Source organism: Cryptomeria japonica, chromosome 10, assembly GCF_030272615.1.
Source record: "Cryptomeria japonica chromosome 10, Sugi_1.0, whole genome shotgun sequence".
Classification (NCBI taxonomy): Eukaryota; Viridiplantae; Streptophyta; class Pinopsida; order Cupressales; family Cupressaceae; genus Cryptomeria; species Cryptomeria japonica.
The window spans coordinates 610,613,215-610,635,508 of NC_081414.1; the positions used below are offsets into that span (position 1 = coordinate 610,613,215).

Below are 22,294 nucleotides of genomic sequence, written 5' to 3' on the forward strand. Positions count from 1 at the left end.
GAAAATAACCATGCACAAATATTTTGTAGAGTTAGTATGTTCACTCTTTAATAGTTTTTGTTAACACACTCATGCCCTAAACTCCACCTCTTGCTGCCACTGTAATTACACCTCTCAGCATAATTAGCTAGAATATACAACATTAACTCATTAGTTAGAATATGCTATAAGGTGATGAATGCTCAAAAAGGTACAAAGCTTATCATATATAAGTTAGCATACACACCGATGTAGTTAATAAGAATTACATCATAAAGTAGATTTGTTTTGCCACATTAAACACATTAAGATTTTGGATTGCAGTTTAGCATTCCCCAATTTTACAAATTCATAAACCATCTAACACATTGTTATTTACCATATAAATGACAAATACTGGAGTGTGTAAAACTTAAATGGCGAATACTAGTGTGTGTAAAATTTAAATGTCAGATATCTGTCTTAACATTCTCTTCCACTCTGGAGATAACATCACATAGAGTTACTTGTATTCTCTGTGCGTTCCAAAGAGATAAGGATCCTAAAAGAAATGACGACTGAAAATTGGTCATTGTGGGCAACTTTACCATATGCAACTCATGCAAAATTGATCATTGTGGTTGGCTTTGCTACTCCTGGTTTTAAAATCTCACAAAATATAAGAATGCCTTAAATTGAGATTTAAGCAGATAATTCCAGGTGTCATATGTAACTAACTTCATGGGTGCAAGAAATCACAAAGAAATTTGATAAAATGCATGCTGAAAATGTTTTTAAGGAAAATATCTTTCACAACAACAATAGGCTGCAAAATATCAGAACTCAGTTAGTGAGTCTTTCTACCAATTTGAAATATGAACTGGTTTTGGTCTGATATATGAAATGGGTTTTCCCTTCTGTTAGATTATATCAACTGCTGCCCATTAGGTAGAGTCTTCCATTTGCTAAGAAAACATATCCCCACTCCCAATGCTGGATAGCTTTGAAAAAGGGGGAAAATCTCACATATAAACTTAAAGGAATATGCTCCTACTGAAAACAATAAAAAACAAATAACCGAAGTAAATCAGGGAGAGAATTTACCTGATTAGATTGATCCTTAAAACCATCTTCATCACTTATTTCATCCATGATTTGAAAAGAAGTTTCTGTATCCTCTTCAATTGGGTAGTAACTAGTTTCTAAACAACAATAAGTAGAAATGGAACAATAGCCTTGAGTAGCATTAAACCATGAGACAAACCACTCCCTTGTGTTTCTCTGTTGAAACCTTGGCAGCCCCTTGCTGTTCCATTTAGGGTTATTGTGATAATGCTTCAGTGTTAGAGTGTTGTCTAAATTGTTTGATGAGGGCAATTTCCTTCTAAGGGAAATCCAATCCACACAAATATTTTGTTTGCCAACAATATTGGCTATGATAGGTTTCCTTGTGGCCCAACTGATACAACGGCCCAATGTGCAGGTCATTCCGAAATTATCCAACTTGTAACATTATCCCATGCATTTATCTTATCAATTTCACTCTTCTACTCTCTTCTTGCATGTGCACCTTTACTTGCATTAGAGGTGATTACTTCTTACATGCATTTAAGTATTTTTCATGCCCTACGCAATAGAATATTCGATGTTAAAGTTGAAGCTCTATAAATAAAAACACCTGCCCTGATCTAACTCACTCCAAATTGATATAGATCTTATGCTTTTACAGCCATGCACAGTAATATTTGGAAAGATGCCGCTACAGCCAAGCCTCATGAGCTAATTTGCAGTCAAATTCAAATCCACAACCTGTAAATACAAAACAAAAAGAGTGGTAATACATGCATAATGACTACTTAATCAAAAACCCATCGACAAATACTATGCCTAAAAAAATTTGCAAAGAACTGTTCTTTGAAAACCCTAAATTGTATGCGTTAAAAGTTTTATATTGCAAGCTTTTAAGAATAGGAAATTAGTATTTAAAATCCATTTGTAATCATGAAAACCCAACACAACACAAAAAGGTCGAAACATCTACGCTGGAGAACTCCATGTTACTTCCACATAAGCACAATTATTTAAATTCATGGCTTCCTCAATCCTTACACTTACTTTTGAAAATAGGCAAAGTTATTTAGATTCATGGCATATCCAATGTAATGTCCCCTTTTTGGGATGATATGGTTTATGATTGGATTAGCCTATTATTGGATTAGACTGACGATTAGAGGGTCCCAGTTGGCAGTGCAGGAGGCTTATTCCCATTCTGGAGGTCAGATGTGTTCAGGATTTCTCTTCGTTTGGTTCAGTTTGACAAACTTACTATTTATAGTAAGACAGTGGTTGTTTGAGAGGGACCCTTACTATTTTTAGTAAGGCAGTTGAATGTGCAATGGATGCAGTGGTTGACTGCCTGGTTCATACAGAATCGAGAAATAATGAGTATTTATGCAGTTATGTTATTTTAATTATTAATAAATAATTAATCATTAAAGGCATATTATAAAAAAATTATTTGCACTTTAAATTGAGGGGTCAATTCATCATTAAAAGGGGGCCATGTTATTTAATTATTTAGGCACCAAGACCAAGGAGGATATTAATTATTAATAAAGAGCAAATTTGGTGATGTTATTAAATAATAAAAAAGGTGCTTTTTAGAGGCAAATCGACCCCCTTTCATGAGAAATATATAAATTACCAAGAGAAGATCGAATTCCTTATGACTGAGCATTTGTTAATTCTTCATTCATGAATTGTGGAAGAAGACAAGGGTTTTCTGCCATATCCAACATTGGTGAACGTAACCTCTTCAGTGTTTAGCAATCTTAAGGCTGTGAAACTATCAGCTGAATCATTGCTTGATCGTGGACTTCATCCAGAGGTTCAATCTGTGCATTAAGGAGGAGTTTTATTCAGTGTTTGAGCAAATTATTGTAGGGTTTTCATTTGCAAACTTGAGAATAATATTGAAGCTACATTAATTAAATGCTGCTCACTTTCAAGAGGCCGTACTGTTTGCAGCCAGCTGTATTGTCTAAGCCAAGACGTATTTCCTTAAGACAGAATCACCTTGCTTCTTTGAGACTTTTCATCACCATTTGTGGCGGCTATATTAAAGAGGGAGTTTGATAACATTTTGGTCTGCATTTCCAGAACAGGGGCAGCAGCCTTGGAAGGGTTGATTTAGCATCTAGAGGGCTTCATAATTGCTGGCCATTGTGGAATAAGTTCGCCATCTCAACTTCAATACCATCGGCATATGACTTCCAGGTTCTTCAGCATGTTTTGCATCAATCAATTGGTCATTTTGCATTGAAAGGGTCGCTGCTATAGGATAGCTGTAGCCATGATTAAAGATTTCAGTCATTAGTTTGCATGGTAACTGTTTGTAGTAATGTCTGGCTGCTGTAGGTGTATATTCTTCATGTGTAGGCCATAAGTATGCAACTGAAATACAAAAAAGAATAGCATTTACATCTTAGTTATTCAACTTAATGATCATTGCAAGCCTTTAAACTTCATTTACATGCATCAAAAGTTATTGCAAACCAAACTGAAGTCAAAACAGCAAGTACAAATATTGTATGCAAAGTGTTTGACAATATTCCTTGGAGTTCAAATAAGCAAAACAAGGTCAGATTAGACAAGGAATACTTCATCCAATAACCAAACTCCTAAAAGTAGGCAGCATTAATATACAACTATTTGCAAGCATTAAAATCAAACATTGACAATATAGCAACAAGCAGGTGTAAATGCCTGTTAATGGGCCTAAAAGAGTTCATCCTTCACATACTGAAAGCAGGATCATAGAATGAACTCCGCCAGAACAAGACTGGATCAAGTAAACTTTGATGGTGCTGCAAGAGGGGACCTAGGACCAACAGGTGCAGGTTGTGTGGCAAAAGATTGCAAGGGATGTACTATAGCTTGTTGTAGTCAAAGGTTAGGTTGGGGCACCAACAATGAAGCACAAGCACAAGCTAACTTCCTGGCTATTAGTATGGCTAGAATGTTGAATATGGACAATCTCCATTTGGAAGGAGACTCATAGATCATGGTGAATGCAATAACAAAAGGCTATGCCAAAAATTGGAAGATTGATGAAATCATCCAACTTATTAAACGACTATTATCTAACTTCAGTAAATTTAATGTGTCTCATGTGCTTAGGGAGGGTAATATGGAATCCAACTTTCAAGCCAACTTGGCATTTTCCCTCCAAGTTGGCGAGGTTAAATGGTCTTGATAAACTCTGACATGTTGCAGGATGTGGGATGACTAGATTAAGAATTTGAATCTGAACGTATAGTAATTATCCGTTATGGGAGCGGATGTTAGCCGGTATTGGTTGAATTTAATGGCGGTGATGGCTCTTTCAAGTGGTATGCATCTATTGCTTGGCATGCTTGGGATGAGATAGGTCCTTTTCATCATGCGAAAGGACATCAGGGGGAACTCAAAACCAAATTACAGACCATGGTATGCACGGACTGGCTGAGGTGGTGGCGAGTAGAAGCGCAGCCAAGAAGAATTGAAAGTGGGTGGTTGGTGGATATGATTTCCCTGTGAAAGGATCACTTAACTGCAGATCTCTTACTTGCAAAAAAGCATGTTTCTATTCCCAACGAATATTTTGTACACTTATAGCGAAGAAGTGGCGTGAGAAGTCCCAGATGAATTTATTGCATGGCATGGGACACATAGGCGAGGGATTTAATTTCTGAGGTGGATGGATAGTTTGTCATTGTAAATTTAGCACTAAGGAAAGAAGGTGTGCTGGTGAAGCTTCTCATTTGTTGAGTGTTATAGGTTGTCACAATGCAGGCTAACTTCTCTCTCCAGACCACTAAACCTATGGTGGCTTTCTGGGGAAGAATCTTGGATGAGAGCTTGTCCCATGTATTCAAATTCTCAGAGGCGACCTTCCTAACAAGGGTGAAAATCGTCCTGGGTGACGAATATCTAAAAGATGAATATCGATATCGAACTAACAACATCGACATCGCCTCACTATTCTTAGCCTAGTGTCTTGAGTTCGAATCGAAGGAGTCGATATTTTGGTTGATGCATTCATGTGTGAAAGATGACTGGTGTTGGGGGCTGGCAAATCTCATAGGGATCACGCAGCAAGGTGAAGGCTTTGTATCCAGGTGGAGATTGGCTCCACGTTGGGGAATTCTTACCACCTCTCTGACCTTTCCTGTTGTGGAGTGCTAATGGAAAAAAGGAAGTTAGGCGTGCTTCGACACAAATTGGCCTGCAAGGGGTAAAGGAGTTCTTGAAAGCCAGGGAAGCCCAATTGGTGAGGGAAGAAATTGTGAAGTGGTTTCCAAAAGAAGACAACCAAGAACAGATGGAGGCATCCACTATCCCCGAGAGGAAGCGCAAAGTATGCCATTTGGTTATGTCAGTTCGAAGCGACGCTGCTGTCTGTTGGAAGGCTCTTCTTCAGTTGTGCAAGCCCAGGGTGTGGCTCCCAACTTAATGGCAGGTGCAAAGGTAGCTGAGGATCACGGGAAGCGCGTAGTGGAGCAGTGAGCAGTGAATGGGTTCCTTTGTGTTAATTTCTGTTTATATGATAATGTTATGTATAGAGAACTAAAGCCCATTTTGATAGTAAGAATATGTAACATACGGGCTTCTAGATCTAGATTTGCAGATGTTGGCTGTTTTTGATGGAATTCCAGACTTGAACATAATATCTAAATCCTTTTTGATAATCAATATAAAGACATATTTACTGATCAAAAAAAAATAAGCAGGTGTAAATCTAAATTTAGTAACCCTTTCAGGTATCTTCCTAGAATGTGCCAAAATATAAGCCTTGCAAATGGAGGGTCTTGGATCTGAGCAATCAAAAAAAATTGAAGTGTTTTAATCTACCATTATAATTGTACCTACACTGATAAGACTGCTCATAAATATGTTTGTGCACCAAGCAGTGATATTTAACATCTATTTGCAGGCACCCTTACTATAACCCATAATGCAAAGAAGATTGCAAATGCAACTTTAGGAGAACAGTGTACAACTTTTTACTTACACAGGGCAGATGCAGATGCACTGTACATCTGCTAATAGCATTTGTTTAAAGATGTCCAAGCCCTTTGTTAACATAGCCATGCACAGAATGTTCTAAATGAGGTTTAAACTGTCCAAAAAAATTGATCTATCAGTAGAGTCTCACGGACTGTGATCAGTGATGGACTATGCACAAATAAGCTTGTTGAAAAGGCAGCTTAAATAAAGGACTAGAACTGCAGCAAGAAAATTTTGTGTGGAATGTCTCTTCATTTCATTGCATCAAATAAAGACGTGCTGGTCTAGAAGGTCACTATCAGCAGCTTCTAGGGTCTCTATATGATTTTTGTGGCATAAGGAGCACCATTTCTCATCAGCTTTCTGGTGGATTTGTTGAGTGGAATGGTAATTAAAGTGCAAGATGTATAGTTGTAAAATTTGAAAATAAATCTTGGCATACTTTCACCTTGGTATGGTAGTAATATTAATGATAGGACTGGCACTTTTTTTGTTTCCTTTTGCAGCATCTTGCTGTGTCCATAAAAGTTTATACAACTCCAACACTGAGTTACAAAACACAGCTTAAACAAAATGGTGTGCTATTATATAGTTAAGCTTTAACGAAACAACTTCTATACTTGTGTGGATGTAATTTGCTGTGATGATGAATATGTAATTGATAGAAACCAGTGATCAAAATAGACTAAAATGCAAATGCTGTCACCACATTTGAAATTTCATCATAGATTGCTACATCTACAGCATTGATCAGTTCTACTTCATTTCAGCCTGTTTAAACTCGGTCACAAGGATCAGGCCCATGTGTTGAAGGTTTATTTATTGAGATACCCCATTGTTTCTTTGGTTTTTAAGTAAAATTTCTGATAAACAAGTGGGAAGTATTTTCCCTAATGTGTCAAAATATTATATTTATATCCCGAATCAACTGCAAAGTTGTTGAGTCAAGCTCATTGAATCCAACCAAATTTTTAAGAATCCTAGCAAAATCGACAAAAATTTACCAGTTATTGAAGGAAAATCATTTTTTTTTTACTTTCTTTTCCTCTTCACTACAATATACTTTGGCGTCAATAATGTTTTTTGAGTTTTCTCTTATTTGCTGGCAATTTGATTCAATGCAGCAATAAATGGGTTTGTGTTGGAGATGCCTAAGTGTTAGTACATACCATCAACAGAGATGAGTCATGGGTAGGCGACTGCCAATGAAGCATCAAAACCACTCCTATGCTTGGCCAATGAATTTGATTAGAAGTAGTTTGTGAAGCCATGGGGGGATAACGCCCAATAATAGTAAATAGTTCACCAACATCTATCTCAATATCTGCTAATCGAATGTTCGTGGAGGTTGCAAACATCGCTATGGAAGGAGGGAAGGTCTATTGACCTGTTATGACCTTTTCACACATCGCCCCATTGCTAACGGGGACCCCCTCTTTGTCGGCTTTCTGCGTTGTTAGGTTAGGGTTTTGGGCTGCTTAGTGTGCAATTTTGCGTTTCCCGTGCCCGAGTCTCGGAGTTTTGATCATGCCTAGTGTCGTCTAGGTTTTTTGAAGTTATAGAATCAAGTTGTAAAACATTGATATTTTAATGATCCTAAGTTTTGTCTAAGTGTAAGACCTATTGAGCGTTAACGTGTTTTTAAACACGCGCATCAGTGATTTTAAAGTGCCAAGGTATTTACAGACCTTTTGGAGTTGTTTTCTCGCTCCTAAGGTATTATTTAAATTGATTTTGCACTTTATTCCAATATTTTCCTAGCGTTTCGCTCATATTTTTGGAAAATTTGCCTAAGTCCAGTCTAAATTTAATGTTTCTAAGTGATTTTGAGTGGTTAAAATGATAAAATCTTAAGGGAAATTCATATTCCAAGGGTTAAAGGGTTAAAGGGTCAAATTCCATGCTAGAGGTGCTTTTCGCCTCATATTCCAGACTACCCAACCCATTCCCCCACTCAAATTCCATACTACACATGGGTTTCCCCTGAAATCCATACTAGCTACTATTTTCCCCCACTGTTTATCCATACCTGGATCGATTTTCCCCTGGAAGTGCTAAAACTTGACTTAAGTGTCAGGATTTATCCAGACTGCCATCGATTTTCCACCAGGAGTGCGGACTGGAGTACGGACTGAAGTGCAGACAACGTTAAGGATGATTCCATGCCTCGATCGATTTTCCACCAGGATTTTTGTGACAACTAAGTGCGGATTTTTGTCTGGATTTTCATCCAGACAAGGAACGATTTTCCACTGGGAATATTTTGAAGAGTTTTGAGTCCGGATTCTCATCCAGACTGAGGTCAAAATTCCACCAGGGAGGTTTTTTCCAAGTTAAGTGAGTTTGGAGTGTGGATTTTTCAATCCAAACTAATATCGAATTTCCCTTGGGGGTGACTTTTTGCAAATAGAGTGTATTTTTGTCTGGATTCTTGTCCAAGCTCATATCGATTTTCCCCTGGGAGGTTTTTGTGTGCATTTTGATAAAGTTTTGCATGGATTTTTGTCCAAGCATGTATCGATTTTCCCTTATGGGGAATTTTTGACGATTTAAATGATTTTTAAAGGGATTTTTCAATCCCAACCTATATCGATTTTCCCCTGGAGGCTTAATTTTGATTTAAATTGCAATATTTTAATAAATAAGCCCCATTTAATTGCTTTTAAATAATTATTAATGATTATTTAAAATTTAAAAGCGAAATTTAATAACTTGCAATAATCATTTAATATTTGAACCTTCTAGAAGCAAGTTAGGTTTTCACCAAGCAAGTATTTATACAAGTGTTTTATCCCACATTGCTTGTGTGGTGAAAGTGAGAGGTGAAAGCATGTATATGAGAGGAAACTTAGCATTATTTTATTATTATTTCTGCCAGGTGTCTCCATGAAAGCAATTTTTCTCCAAGTTGGGCGAACTTTTAGCAAGGCGTTTTTGTGAAGTGTGGGATTGAGGATTTATTATCCTCCATTTTTTCCAGCTTGCTGATCTATTCCCCTTGGCTGCCATTAAAGACCAGTTTCAGAATTTCGATTTTGCTAAGTTTGGCTATTTTTTTCAAACTTTGGCATTTTTTGGTGAGAATTGGCAATTTCATGTTTGGAGACTTAGGGGATTTTTCCTCCACCATTTTGATTGATGTTCAGACCTCCATTGCTACAGATCAAGGCTGCCATTGTCAACATTTTCAGATTTTTAGTTCAACGCCATAGCTGGAAAATTTTGATTTTGCTTTAAAGGTGATTTGGTGCCATATTTTGGTGATTTTCATGCATTCTTGGTGGTTGCTATCATTTCCAGGCTGCTGATTCACTTCAAATGTGAGGTTTGCTTCAGATTTTGACCTCCATTAATGGCTGCCATTAATTTTCAGACTTAAGTTTTTATTGCCCAGCCAATTCCAACTTAGGCATTTTGCATTTGGAGGTGTTTTATGGAGTTTTCTGTGCATTTTATCGCTGTTGCAGGTCTGAAAACTCCATTGTTAGGCGGTTGTCTTCAGAAAGTTTCATTTCCAGCCACCTAACCATTTTTGGCGATTTTGCTTGGAGATGATTCCTTAGCCATTTTTCATCATTTTCAAGGATTTTTGACTACTTTGCAAGGTGCTGGTAAGTCTGAAGTATCCAATTTTCAGACTTGTCCTTAGAAATTAATTTTTTACCAGCCATACTTACATTCTTGAATATGATTGTTTTGATCATTAAAACTATTTTTTATCAAGTTTATGCACATTTTTAAAGATTACAACATGTTTTAAAAGTCTGATTTTCAGGTTGTCTTCAGAATTGTTGACCTCCATTGTTGACTGCGGAAGGTGTCTTCAAACATTCATTGTGTGAAAACACAAACCTTTCACACCTTTCCTTAGTCATCATTTATCCGGTATACTCCTTTGCATTTTAGCTTGCATATTTTCTAAGCATAAGGAGGTATTCAATGAATTTTATGGAAGGCTTCCATGCTTTAGTATTGTCACACTTTGAACTTAATTGCTAAAATTTACCAAGTGTATGGATTATTTTCCTGACTCCATGCTCTAATAAGCTAAAATCTTTAGAAAGTCAGGAATTTTATTACGAATATTATTTTCCTAAGTCTAACTTCGAGCTTCGTACAGGTGCGATGTCAAAGTCGGGATATAAGGAAAGGAAAGAACTATTGAAGATGTTGGAGACTTGATTTTATCCAAAGCTTAAGATTTCATCCAAATGGAAGGAGATCGCTGATACAAACATGCATTTCCTGGACTTCGACCAGATGCAGCGTCGGATGTTCGGAGTCAGAGATCAAGTTCCTTCCCCAGCATATGCGAATATTATGAAGAGTGGCATTTTCCATGCCATTGGATTTCCACAGTCCATACAGCGCAATGAGCTTATCCTGGAATGTGCACGATGTTACGATCCGCTCACAAGAATGATCAAGAGTCCTAAGGGCGTTCTCATCGCCTACCTTGCTGAGGATGCTATTGCAGAGGTGTTCGGAATTCCATGCGGAACGGACATGAAGGATGTGACCAAGGAGGATTATGTAGAAAGATACACGAAGAAGATTGGTGTATGCAAGAATTTAATTAACAAAGAGTGGATGATTGAGCCTAGGTCTCATCATTCCAAGGCTCCCAAGACACTCGTGCATAGATTTTAAAAAGGAATATAGTGATTTGATATTCCTACTCAACAGAGTGATGGGGATGCCGCAGGGAGCAATATTTGATGGATGGATGTTCTACTTCATTCAGGATTGTCTTAGAGGAACACTAGTGAATTGGTCCAAGATTATAAGTGACAATCTGGATTTTCAGCTGAGGAATGTAGAGCGATCCAAGTCATTCGCCATGACTTCTTACCTAGTGTACCTGCTTGCACAATTTGTTTCATACAGAGGATTAATATGCAAAGGTGAAGTCGGGAATGGGCAAGGACAATTCAAGAGTTATGAATGCTACCCCCAGCTACGCATGCATAGAATTGAAGACTATAAGAGAGTGAATGATGCATTCACTATGTACATCACACGGATGCTGCAAGGCGGAATCCACAGAAGATTGTCCAAGGAGGCAACAGAGTTAATAGAAAAATATGGATTGTGGTATATACAGTTTCCCACTTTCACATACCTCAGGATTCATGGTTTTCAATCTGAACCCTACAGACTTCCTAGGTATCCAACCGACAGAATGATATTGTTGGAAGTGGTGAGACAACTTCTAGAGTTAGATGTTATCCAGAGAGAGAAGCACAGGACAGGAATGACATTCCCTATTTCAGTTGGAAAGACGTCAGAGGTTTGCCAATCCGCCATAGCCACCAGCACTACAAGTGAGGAGCTTGCATTCTATCGATTTGCTACATACAAGAAGAGAGAAAGATTTGATCCAGACAAGAACATCGAAAGGATCAAAGGAGAGAAGTTCACTCATAAGATTGACATAGAAGATTATTGGGCTAACCTGATGGACGAGCAAGCAGTGAAGAGAAGAATGTGGTCCAGAATGTCAGTGGATTTCATGAAGAAGTGTGGAATTTTCCTCATTCCTGATCAGGTATTAGATGATAGAGATCATACACATCCACAGTATGAGAGTGAAATGAAGAAGGCAATCCTATTGCCTAATTGGTCAGAGTCAGAAGAGATTGACCTGAATATATTGATGAGAGAGGTCTTGAATTTCTCCCGCCTATGGGTGGATATACAAATGAATAAGTTAGTTGACATGGGTGTTCCCTTCACTTATGAAAGGATGAAGCCGGAAGAGTCTACTTCCGAGGATGATCAGAGGATTATCAGCGATGTCAGGGTTCATGCAGACGAAGAGAGTCAAGCTCCCAAGAGAAGGAAGAACACATCAGGAGAAGTCAAGGCCAGAGGGAAGAAGATTGAGGAGGTGAAGAAGAAACAGAAGACTATCATTCCTTCACCCCCTCCTAGTGTCTCATCAATCGAAGTGATTGAAGTAACAGAACAGAACAAGGAGATTCAGCAGTGTTCGAACACAGTGATACTACCAGAGAATATTTAGGAGTTCCATGCCACAACGACATCTACACCTCCTGATGAGAATAATGATCAGCCAGAATCCCCTACTGTCCTTTTGGAAGTTAGCTTGGGAAATGAGGTATATGATTGGACCAGGAATAATCCTGATGATAGTGATGATGTTATTTCGGCATTGAAAGGACTTGATCGAGAAATATGTCTCGATGATGGTATGGAGATGGCCACTATTCCTGAATGGTTGATGAGAAGTATGGAAAAAAGTAAACAAATGATAGAGGTACAGCTTATTGATGATATTGATGACTACCTAGCTAGGAGTGCTAAGGAGAAGGAGCCTAAGAGAGCAGAGATTTTGTCACACATGGCTAGAGATGAGACAAGAATGCAGATTGTGCAGATTGTTGTTCCTATTGCAGGCGTGACAGTGGACATTGCTACTCCTATGGATTTCCAAATCACTTCAGTTGCCCTTGGTCGTACATCCAGAAAACAGAAATTCAAGGAGATTGGTGAGAACCTCCAGACAATCAATGCAAGGTTAGGCAGAGAGGTTGCGGAGAAAGAAAGGTACAAAGAAGAAAATATTAGACTCAGAGAGTATATTGCAGGGACAAGGCATGGAGATTCCACCCTTATTTCCCCTATTGCAGTTGACCATGGAATACATTCACACTGTGAGGTAGCGAGAGGTACACACTCAGAGGAGGAAAAGTGGATTGAAAGCACAAGAAAGCAGGTAGATGATTTCCTTACTCAGTTTGTCCATGCATATGATAGGACAACAGGGCTTGTATTCAAAATCCAGTATTTGGAGGGAGTTTGGGAAGAATTCCGGCCTATTCAAGACAAGACTATTCCACGCTCCCTGGTATTGAAGAAGATTCCTAATTCCACCTTGGTCAGCGAGAACATTGTGCACAGTGGAGACAAATACGATGTCCATGGCTGGTATTGTTCACTAGCCGTGAAGAAATCAACTGATGAGAACGCCCAGTCGAGTTGTATGGAGATGGAAGGATTAATTCAGGACATTCAGATGAAGATCCTTGCCTCGATTGAGGAATTATTGGGTGTTGATGTTAGTGATGCTAGTGGTTTACACTTAGCCGAATTAAGAGACAAAATGAAATTTATGTATTTTTGCCAATTGGACTCTTTGAAGAAGAGTCAAATAGATGACTTGGTCTCTTTGTTGATTCATGTTCATAGTTCGCAGAAGCTCATGCCAGAATGGGAGAACACTTTGAATGCTTGCTCAGATTCACTAGACGTGATTGATTTACAGCAGGATACCTTGCCTAGCATTTCCATGGAGGAATTAGATTCAGTATTGGCTAGATTCTTGGAGTATGCTAGGAGAGAGAGAGATGCAGGGAGGAAGAAGATTCCCTATTTGATGACTAGGTATCTTTTCATTGGGCCATATGTTGGTGGCACCATTTTTTGATGTAACCCTAATTAGGGCAATTCTAGGGTTTTGTTGGCATGATCTCGGCGATTGATCTTAGATCAATCTGGGTCATCCATTTTGTAAGAGACTCTATATATGCCTCCTTGTCTCTCATTTGTAAGGGAGAGTTTTTGTAGAATTGTTGGTATATGCTACAGCTATTTGAATCCTAATCATTGTTCAATTGTTGGTGATTTTGCTCTTCAAGTGTTGTATTTGCATTCATGGTTCTCAATTCCTCCAAGTTAGATTAGAATTTAGATTAGAATTTATTTTCATGTATGTTAGTTTGAGTGGAAGATTTGTTGAATTTATTTGTGTGGAATCCTTAGTCCATACCACTAGCCTCTTGCCGCTGGTAAGTGCGCCTTGTGTGGTCAACTCGAATTTAAGTAAGCATAACTTCAACTATTACGCGTCCGTTGACAAGCATCAACTTGGATGGTGTCAACGTTTGATGGTGATAGCCTGAAAATCTTTAAGTATACCTTAGACGATTGCACTAAGCTTGTGTCAATACCTAATTGTGAGACCTTGCCTAGTTTGATTCCACTAGATCCATTCATCATTTCCTACATTCCTAGGCTTAGAATAGATATCCTGAACCCTATTCTTTTTCCCCCTTTTTTTAGTAAGAAGTAAATCCAGAGCCATATCGATAAATCTTAAGTTGTCAGCACACCTATTCCGCATCATTCATGATAATCCAAACATTTGCATAAGTCCCCAAGTGAAACACAGCAATTCACATCAACCACTGAACTTACCCACTCATCAAGGCCTGACATGTAGAAACCTTGGAATCATTTTAGTTGATCTCATTCTTAGCATCTGAGGTGATTTTGTTCAAGAGAGGGTAAATTATCTTGGTAATGTATTCTGTATTGTTATGTGCATAAAAACACATCAACATGACCCATACATTTAATTGAGAGAAGGGACTTGTTGTGACATTTTCACACATCGCCCCATTGCAAATGGGGACCCCCCCTTTTCTAGGCCCTCTCAGTCTTTTGGTTTTGGTTTTGGGGTCATTTCACAACAGTCTCGTTAGTCCTCTCAGTTTGCAAATGTTTGGGGTCATTTTGATCAAGTCTGTAGCTCGTTTGAGCAAATTTGGCTAGGTCTAGGGCTCATTTTGTCAGTTTTAGGGTTTTCCTTCCGTCCTAGATTTTAGGGTTTTCCTTCAAGGTTTTTGAAAAATTGTGTTGCTTTGGAATTAGGACCCTCTAAGGAACCTACACGTGAAATTTGAGCAAATTCTAAGCAACTTTCTAGTTTTAGAAAGTTCCTATTTTTTAGGGACTTCACTGCCTCCCAGATTGGTCTCATTTTGCCAAAAATCAAACTTACTATTTTTAGTGTCTCTACGTCCTATCTCACCCTAACTTTGACATTTTGAAACACTTTCTATTTTTGGAAAAGTCTACTTGTGGCAGGTTCTTCGCAAGCAAACACTGGAGACTGAGCTTTCATGATCATTTCTAAATCTAGAAGTTCAAAGTAGGCAAGGTTTGATCAAAAGTGGCTAAGTGTAAATCTTCTAAGTCTGGTGAAAACCACTCCAATTCTTCAAAATGACATCTTGATCCGGAAATGATCAAAATCGACAAAAGTTTGAATGAGAAAAATGTCAAATTCCTTGACCAGATGAAAATGGCGCCCAAGAAGCAAGAAGGGCGTCAAATGGAGGTAGCTCTGGAAAACTTCAAAATCATAAATTTCCTTCACCAAGGAGAAATAGAGCCCAAGGAGAGTGATGGGCGCTGAAATAGAGAAGCCGTGGAAAAGTTTAAAAAGTGAAATTTCCTCCCTCAAGGCAAAATAGTGCCCAGGCAAGGAGAAGGGCGCTGAAACCATAGTGCCATGGAAATCCAAAAAGTGATGAAATTCCTTGACCATGGCAAAATGACGCCCAAGTCAGTCATAGAGCGCCAAAATGAGTTGGCCATGGAAATTTCAAAAATGTCAAAGTTCCTTCATCGAGTGCTTTTAGTGCCCAAGTCCCCAGTCAAGGCGCTAAAACCGAGGCATTGTGGAAAGTTTGAAAATTCCAAAATTCCTTCCTTAAAGGCAAAATGGCGCCCTAGTTAGGAGAAGAGAACCAAAATCAAGAAGGCAAGGAAAGATAGCAAAAGTCAAAATTCCTTGCCCAAGGTGAAATGGCACCCAAGACAGGAAGGAGTCAAGCGCTGAGTGAGGGGTGTCAAGGAAAATATTCAAAATCAAAAATACCTTCCTGAAGATGTTTTAGCACCTAGGTCAAGAAATGGGCACCAAAATCAAGATACTAGGGAAAAACATTCAAAGGATCCAAATCCTCCATGACATGATGATTTCCACGCCCAGGTTCAAAAAGATGAAATGTTCCAAGGTAAGAGAATTGAACGTCAAGGCTGAATTGGAAACAGAAAATTCCCCCCGAGAAAAAATTTGAAACATCCATTTTCAGGCATCGAAAATCATCTAAATTTCAAAAAGTTGATGGATTTGGATTCATGAGAGAAATTTATCTCTCCTAGACCCTAGAACCCTAATTTGAAAATTTTCCTAAAAAATAGGAAATGTGCAAAATCAATGAAAAATCTCCTCTTGAGCAAGGAAAGTTCAAAAACTTCAAAGAAAATTATTCATGGATTAATTTTTTCTCTCCTGAAGTTTTCTCTCTCTAGGAGTTTCTCGACAAGTGGCAGTTGGGTCAGCGCATGTTGAGTCAATGGAGCATCTTTTTGCATGCCACCATCGCGTGAAGGCATAGTGGCGTATTCATTGCTGGAATATTTGACCATGGTGGCGGCTAATTCATTGAATGGCAGCTTAATGCAATGGTGGAGCATCTTTTGCATGTAACTATCGTATTTAGGAGATGATGGAGCATTTATTACACATTGGGCGAATTTGAAAGAAGTGGTGCATTTAATGCACAATAGATGCCATTTTGGGCACGTAAAATTAATTGTATATGGCATGATGGATCATTAATTGTTGATTCCCACCTTGCTGCATCATGAGTGGAGAATCTTTTGGGGTTTTGCATGTAGCCAAGGCTTGAACCCTATATAAAGGGGGATGGATCATTAATTGTTGATTCCCACCGTGTTGCATCATGAGTGGAGAATCTTTTGGGGTTTTGCATGTAGCCAAGGCTTGAACCCTATATAAAGGGGTGACCCCTTCATTTGTAGTGAGGGAGATTTGTATGAAATTGTTGCGATAAGTTTTTGAGATAATAATAGTGAAACATTGTTCTCTAATGGTGTCCACTTAAGTTATTTTTTCAAAACTTGCATGGTTTCACCTTCCTCACTTAGAGAAGAAGTAGAATAGTGCTTTGATTTCAATGGAGAATGTAATGGTGTTTGATGAATTTCCATGGTTCATACTTTTTGCATCTTGTTGATTGTAAGTTGCAGTGTAAAGTTAACCTGAGCCCCCAAATTTGTGCTAAGTTCGATTGTGAATAGTCGTTTGGATTACACCGTTTTGGGTATTCAAATGCACTTTCTCAATATGAAAATCCTTCAACATCCTCAAAAGATTGCACCAGTTCTTGCAGAGTTGTAGTTTATCTTGGTGAAGCAGAGCTTGGTTTATTTGGAATTTGTCCACTAGAGCACTATCTATTGCTATCATTGCCCTTAGGAATGGATTTAGATCTTTCTAAACCCTTTCCCCTTTATTTTCAGTTCATTTTAGTTCGTTCGAAGCAGAAGCATCGCAGAATTGCCATATCCGATGATGAAGTTCCAGCCACAACAAAGAAGTAAAGGAATGATTCAAGCGTAAGTCCCCTTGGATTACCAGCAATCACATCTGACAACTCAGGCACATCCATTGCATAATCGGAACCTTGGAGTCAATCGTTTGAACATATTGCAATCTTAGCATACAATTAAACTTTGATCAAGAGAGAGTGAAGTGACCATCAGGCAGCTTTATTCTATGTTCGACGCTGTCATAAAAACACGTCAACAGGACTCATCATTGATTGAGATGCACACCTACTAGCCAACACATTTCATGTTGAATCCCACCCATGATAGAATTATATTATAATATTATACGATAGGATTTATATATTATATTATTAATTTATATATTGTATAATATTTATCAGTCACAAGTGAACAAGGTGTGATTATTAATATTTAATAACTTCAATGAAACAAGATAGGGCAAGCTTGGTCAAAATTGAAATATTATGAATACTAATTAAAGTTATTAATAATTAATGTTAATTAATTTTAAAATATTAATATTACTATATTTCTATATTATTTTTATATTTCATATATATACATATATACAATCATTTAATTTTTTGTAATGTCCCTTTTTGGGAGAACATTAAATCTTGCCCACCATACTTGTATAATTATTGTAGGTTATGTATTTTCAGTCTGCTGTGGTAATTTGGACAGATTCAATTCGATGTTGTTTCCCTCTTTGAAAGCTGAACGCTGCTCTCTTGGATGAGTGCTATTGCTGAATGGTTCGATCTATATTTGATTGCTTAAGATTCTTTGCTTTCTTAGGAGAATTGATGTTAATTGTAATGATTTCCTCCATTGATTGATAAGTCCTCTTCAATGCTTGAAATGAATTCTTTTTTATACTTTATTGGTGGAAGGGTCACCACCTTTCATAAGAATTGAATCGCCACTTTTCATTGTTGCCCTTAAGAATATATATTCCCAAATTGATCTCCCCTTTTTTTAGCTCCTCCTCAAATGAAAACTTCTCCACTTTATATCCTCCAATGTGAGGGACAGTCACACCTCTTCATAATGGTCACAACCTTTCACAATTACCACCCTTTGAAAGGGTCACAACCCTTCATCATTGCTGCCCCCTTTGAAAGAGTCGCTTCCTTATCTTCTCCCCTTTAATGCCTTGTTAATTTATTTGCTCCCTTCTTTCTTCCTTCATCCCTTTTCTCCCGAAATGAAGTTCTCTTCTCTCCCTTTTATATCTCATGTTTGAGGGAGTCGCAACGTTTCATTTCATGCCTTTTGACCATTCATTAAACTCAACTAAATTTTATTTATTTTAAGTTTTTTTTTATTCTTTTATATTTTAATTTATTATTATTATTTATTAATAGATCCTATTTCAACAAAGGGACATTACAATCTGCCCTTCCCAAAATTGCTTGTCCTCGAGCAATGTAGGTTTCTAAGAATTGAATAAATCAACCCTTGGAAATTGATATTTCTTCTTTAATTTGGTTGACCCAACACTTGCACCATACTATGGATATCTCTTTGCGTTAAAACATGGGTGATCTTATCATATATTAAGATGAGGATTAGAAGCATGGCACATATCTATTACCCTAATAAATTCAAATCTTTTTGGTTTACTCTTGTTATTCTCATATTTCAGATCAACCCAAGGCAATAATCATGGAGATTCATGGAATAGACATGCTAGAAACACATCAAGCATGAACTAAATACAAAGCATACACATAAAAACATGGAGCATACACATGAAAACACGAAGCATACACATGAATATATGCAGACATAGTGAATAGGCAAATTACAATAAACATTATGACTAGCTAATCAAGCTATAACCAATCATTGCTTAGTTTGGTAGGAACTCGAAAGGGCAATAGTAAACTGCCCAACCCACTATGCCTAAGAGCACGTCACATTCAAATCGTGACCATTCACCTTACATTCCACAAGTGGAAGGAACGTCCAACTATGACCAATTTCATCCCTTGGGTAATCAATTCATCACTTGGCCCACAAAAGGCAAGAACGTCCAACTATGACCAGTTCCATCCCTTGGGGTAATCAATTCATCACTTGGCCCACAAGAGGCAGGAACATCCAGCTATGACCAGTTCCATCCCTTGGGGTAATCAATTCATCACTTGGCCCACAAGAGGTTAAAACATCCAACTATGACCAATTCCATCCCTTGGGGTAATCAATTCATCACTTGGCCCACAAGAGGCAGAAACATCCAACTATGACCAGTTCCATCGATTGGGGTAACCAATTCATCACTTGGCCCACAAGAGGTAGGAACATCCAACTATGACCAATTCCATCCCTCGGGGTAATCAATATTCTACAATTCCCAATAAATCTCTTCCACAAATCTGCTATAAAGTCGTCCACAAATCTACTGTAGAGTCTTCTATAATCTGATCATAAGACTGTCATAAAGTATCCACGATCTCTTCTCAAAAGTTACAAACTCCTCATATACTTCACCTTAGATCTTCATATAATATTCTCTCTTAATCTGGTTTATATATTATATACTTGATTCTCGTCTTCACACACAATACACATATGTTCAACAATCTCTCATATTGTCTTGCCATTATCATTTAGTTGTTTCTATATTTTAGGACTGAGTTAATGTATCCCTTCTCATTGATTAGAATGCATAATCGATTTATCCTTACCCTGCAGGCTAATAGAATATTAAAATAATGTTAATTTTAGTATTAATGCTCAATAGTGTATATTCTATTTTAGTTAGATCGTCTTCAATCTTCTTAGCAGTTTCTTATTAGAAACTTGCTATTCTTGTAAATATTCTTGTTTTATTTATGAGCGTCTTGCTCATTCTGTTAATAGATCAATTCTTTGAAATACATATGCTTCTGCATTTGTTTTATGGTATCAGAGCTATAGGAGAAATTTTTTCGAAAATTTTTTAATTCTAATTTCCAATTAGTGAAAATTTTCGAAATTTTTTTCTGGTGTTTAAAAATCCTTCTAGGTTTTTTCAGTCACCTAGCTCCTATGAACTACCTCGGGTTTGTACAGTCGCGTTTTGTTTCTCGCGACCTGTGTTCAGCGGTGTTCGGGTTGGTGCGCGACCTGCAGAGCCATCGCGACCTGTGTTCGGCGGTGTTCGTGTTGGCGCGCAACCTGCAAAGTTGTCATGACCGGTGCTCCGCCTGTTCGCGACCTCCGGCGTCGCGACCTGCAAACTCCGGCGTCGCAACCTGCACCTTCGGCAACGCGACGCGACCTGCACCTTCGGCGACGCCATTTTTTCTGAGAAAATCATGGCTTCCACGACCCTCTAAAATTTTCGATTAAGGTGTTTACCTTCCAGTTTCCATCGAAAATAAATTATTCTTGCAGATTCTTGGTGGGTTTTTCGAAACCCTAATCTGGGTAGTTGTTCGTTTTTTTTGGGTGCCTCGATTTTCGAGCCCGCGGATCTAGATTCTGACAGCAGATTCCTTCTGGGTTTTTCGCACGAATTTGTGGGTTGTCTTTGGATTTTTCTGGGTCAGCCGGGAATTTTTTTTGGGAAACGTGCAAATGGCTTCTCTAACCAACCTGATGTTAGAAGGCAGTCAACGCTTTAATGGCAACAATTACAACATCTGAAAACAGCGTATGTTGACCATTTTTTAATATAGGCGTCTTGACCAACTTGTTTTGGGAAAAGAGCTCAGTCCTGGTACACCTGGTGCAGATCAAGATAAGTTTGATGAACGCAATCGGGAGGCAGTTATGCTTCTCAAACTCTCAGTGACTGATGATCAGTTACCGCAGATTCCTTCCAGCAAGACAGCTTCTGACATCTGGAAGCATCTGAAGGAATTGCATGAGACATCCGACAAGAGCCGAGCATTCTTTCTAAAGAATCAGATGTTCTCCATTATGATGGACGAACGTATGTCCTTACAGGAACACCTCACGAGGATTAAGGACATTCGAGATCAGCTCGAAGCTATTGGTCGGACTATGGAGGAAGAAGACATGATAGTAATCACTCTGAAAAGTCTTTTGAAATCGTATGAACACTTCATTGAGACCCTCAATATTACTTCCACTAATGTTGATCTGAAGTTTTCAGAATTGTGCACCAAACTTCTACAGCAGGATCGTTGGAAACAACAGTTTGGTAGTGGTACTACATCAGCCTCCTCGGAAAATGCTTTCACAGCCCAATCCTTTCACAAGGATAAAGGCAAATTTCAGTCCTCTCAGTCTTCTCAGCAGAAAGGCTCTTCTCAAACACAGGATGGAGCTAAGAAGAAGAATGTGCAGTGCAATTACTGTCACAAGTACGGTCATATGAAGAAAGATTGCCGTCAGAGGCTTGCTTCTGAACAAAAGAAGCAGGGAGGGTCACACCAGAAGGCGCATGTTGCTGAACATTCCGAGCAGAAAGAGTCTACCTTTTATGCCTTTATGGCTAAGAGGTCTTCAGATCATGCCAGGTCTTCTGCTTGGTACATCGACTCTGGTGCATCACGTCACTTTTCTCATCGGCGTGACTGGTTTACAGACTTCTCACCTTTCAGTGATTCCGTTGTATTTGGCGGAGGTGAGGAGTATACAGTTGTTGGCAAAGGCACTGTTCAGATACAGTCTGGTGGCAAGACTCTCCTTTTTCTGAATGTGTACCATGTTCCTGGAATGGAACATAATCTGCTCTCTGTCAGCCAGATTATGAGGAATTCTCCTTAGCTAGATGTGGTGTTCAGTGCTCACAAGTGTTCCATCATTGATCGGGAGACTCGTCTTACTGTTGTTGTTGGTCTAGAGGATCATGGCCTATATAGGCTTCTTGACACTGGTGATTCTCCTGAAGTGGCTCTGGCAGCTCGTGTTTCTCCTCTCAGCACTTTGTGGCATCAGAGATATGGACATCTCAACATTCAGTATCTCTCTCAGCTATCTCGGGAGGGACTTGTTTCAGGGTTACCTGATATTCAGACTCAGCATCTTGGAGTATGTGGCGCCTGTCAAGCTGGCAAACAGCATCGGACTTCATTCACACATGGAAAGTCTTGGCGCACATCTAAGGTACTTCAATTACTTCATGCTGATATTTGTGGTC

General features: G+C 38.5%; 1 protein-coding gene across 11 annotated transcripts in view; it reads right to left on the reverse strand.

The window, feature by feature from the left end:
- LOC131064821 (guanylate kinase 2, chloroplastic/mitochondrial) overlaps positions 1 to 22,294 on the reverse strand; it is a 113,784-nt gene that overhangs the window by 77,989 nt on the left and 13,501 nt on the right. For 3 of the 11 annotated variants that reach the window (XM_057999099.2, XM_057999098.2, XM_057999101.2), the window contains 3 exons: positions 2,961 to 3,302; positions 2,663 to 2,852; positions 1,063 to 1,767 (listed from right to left, as the gene is read on the reverse strand). In XM_057999099.2, coding sequence (XP_057855082.1) covers positions 1,063 to 1,446 — 384 coding nt within the window. In that variant the 5' untranslated portion in view covers positions 1,447 to 1,767; positions 2,663 to 2,852; positions 2,961 to 3,302. Of the gene's footprint in view, positions 1 to 1,062; positions 1,768 to 2,662; positions 2,853 to 2,960; positions 3,412 to 22,294 lie in introns of all 11 variants that reach the window. The other 8 variants (XM_057999095.2, XM_057999094.2, XM_057999097.2 and 5 more) reach the window with 4 other exon arrangements.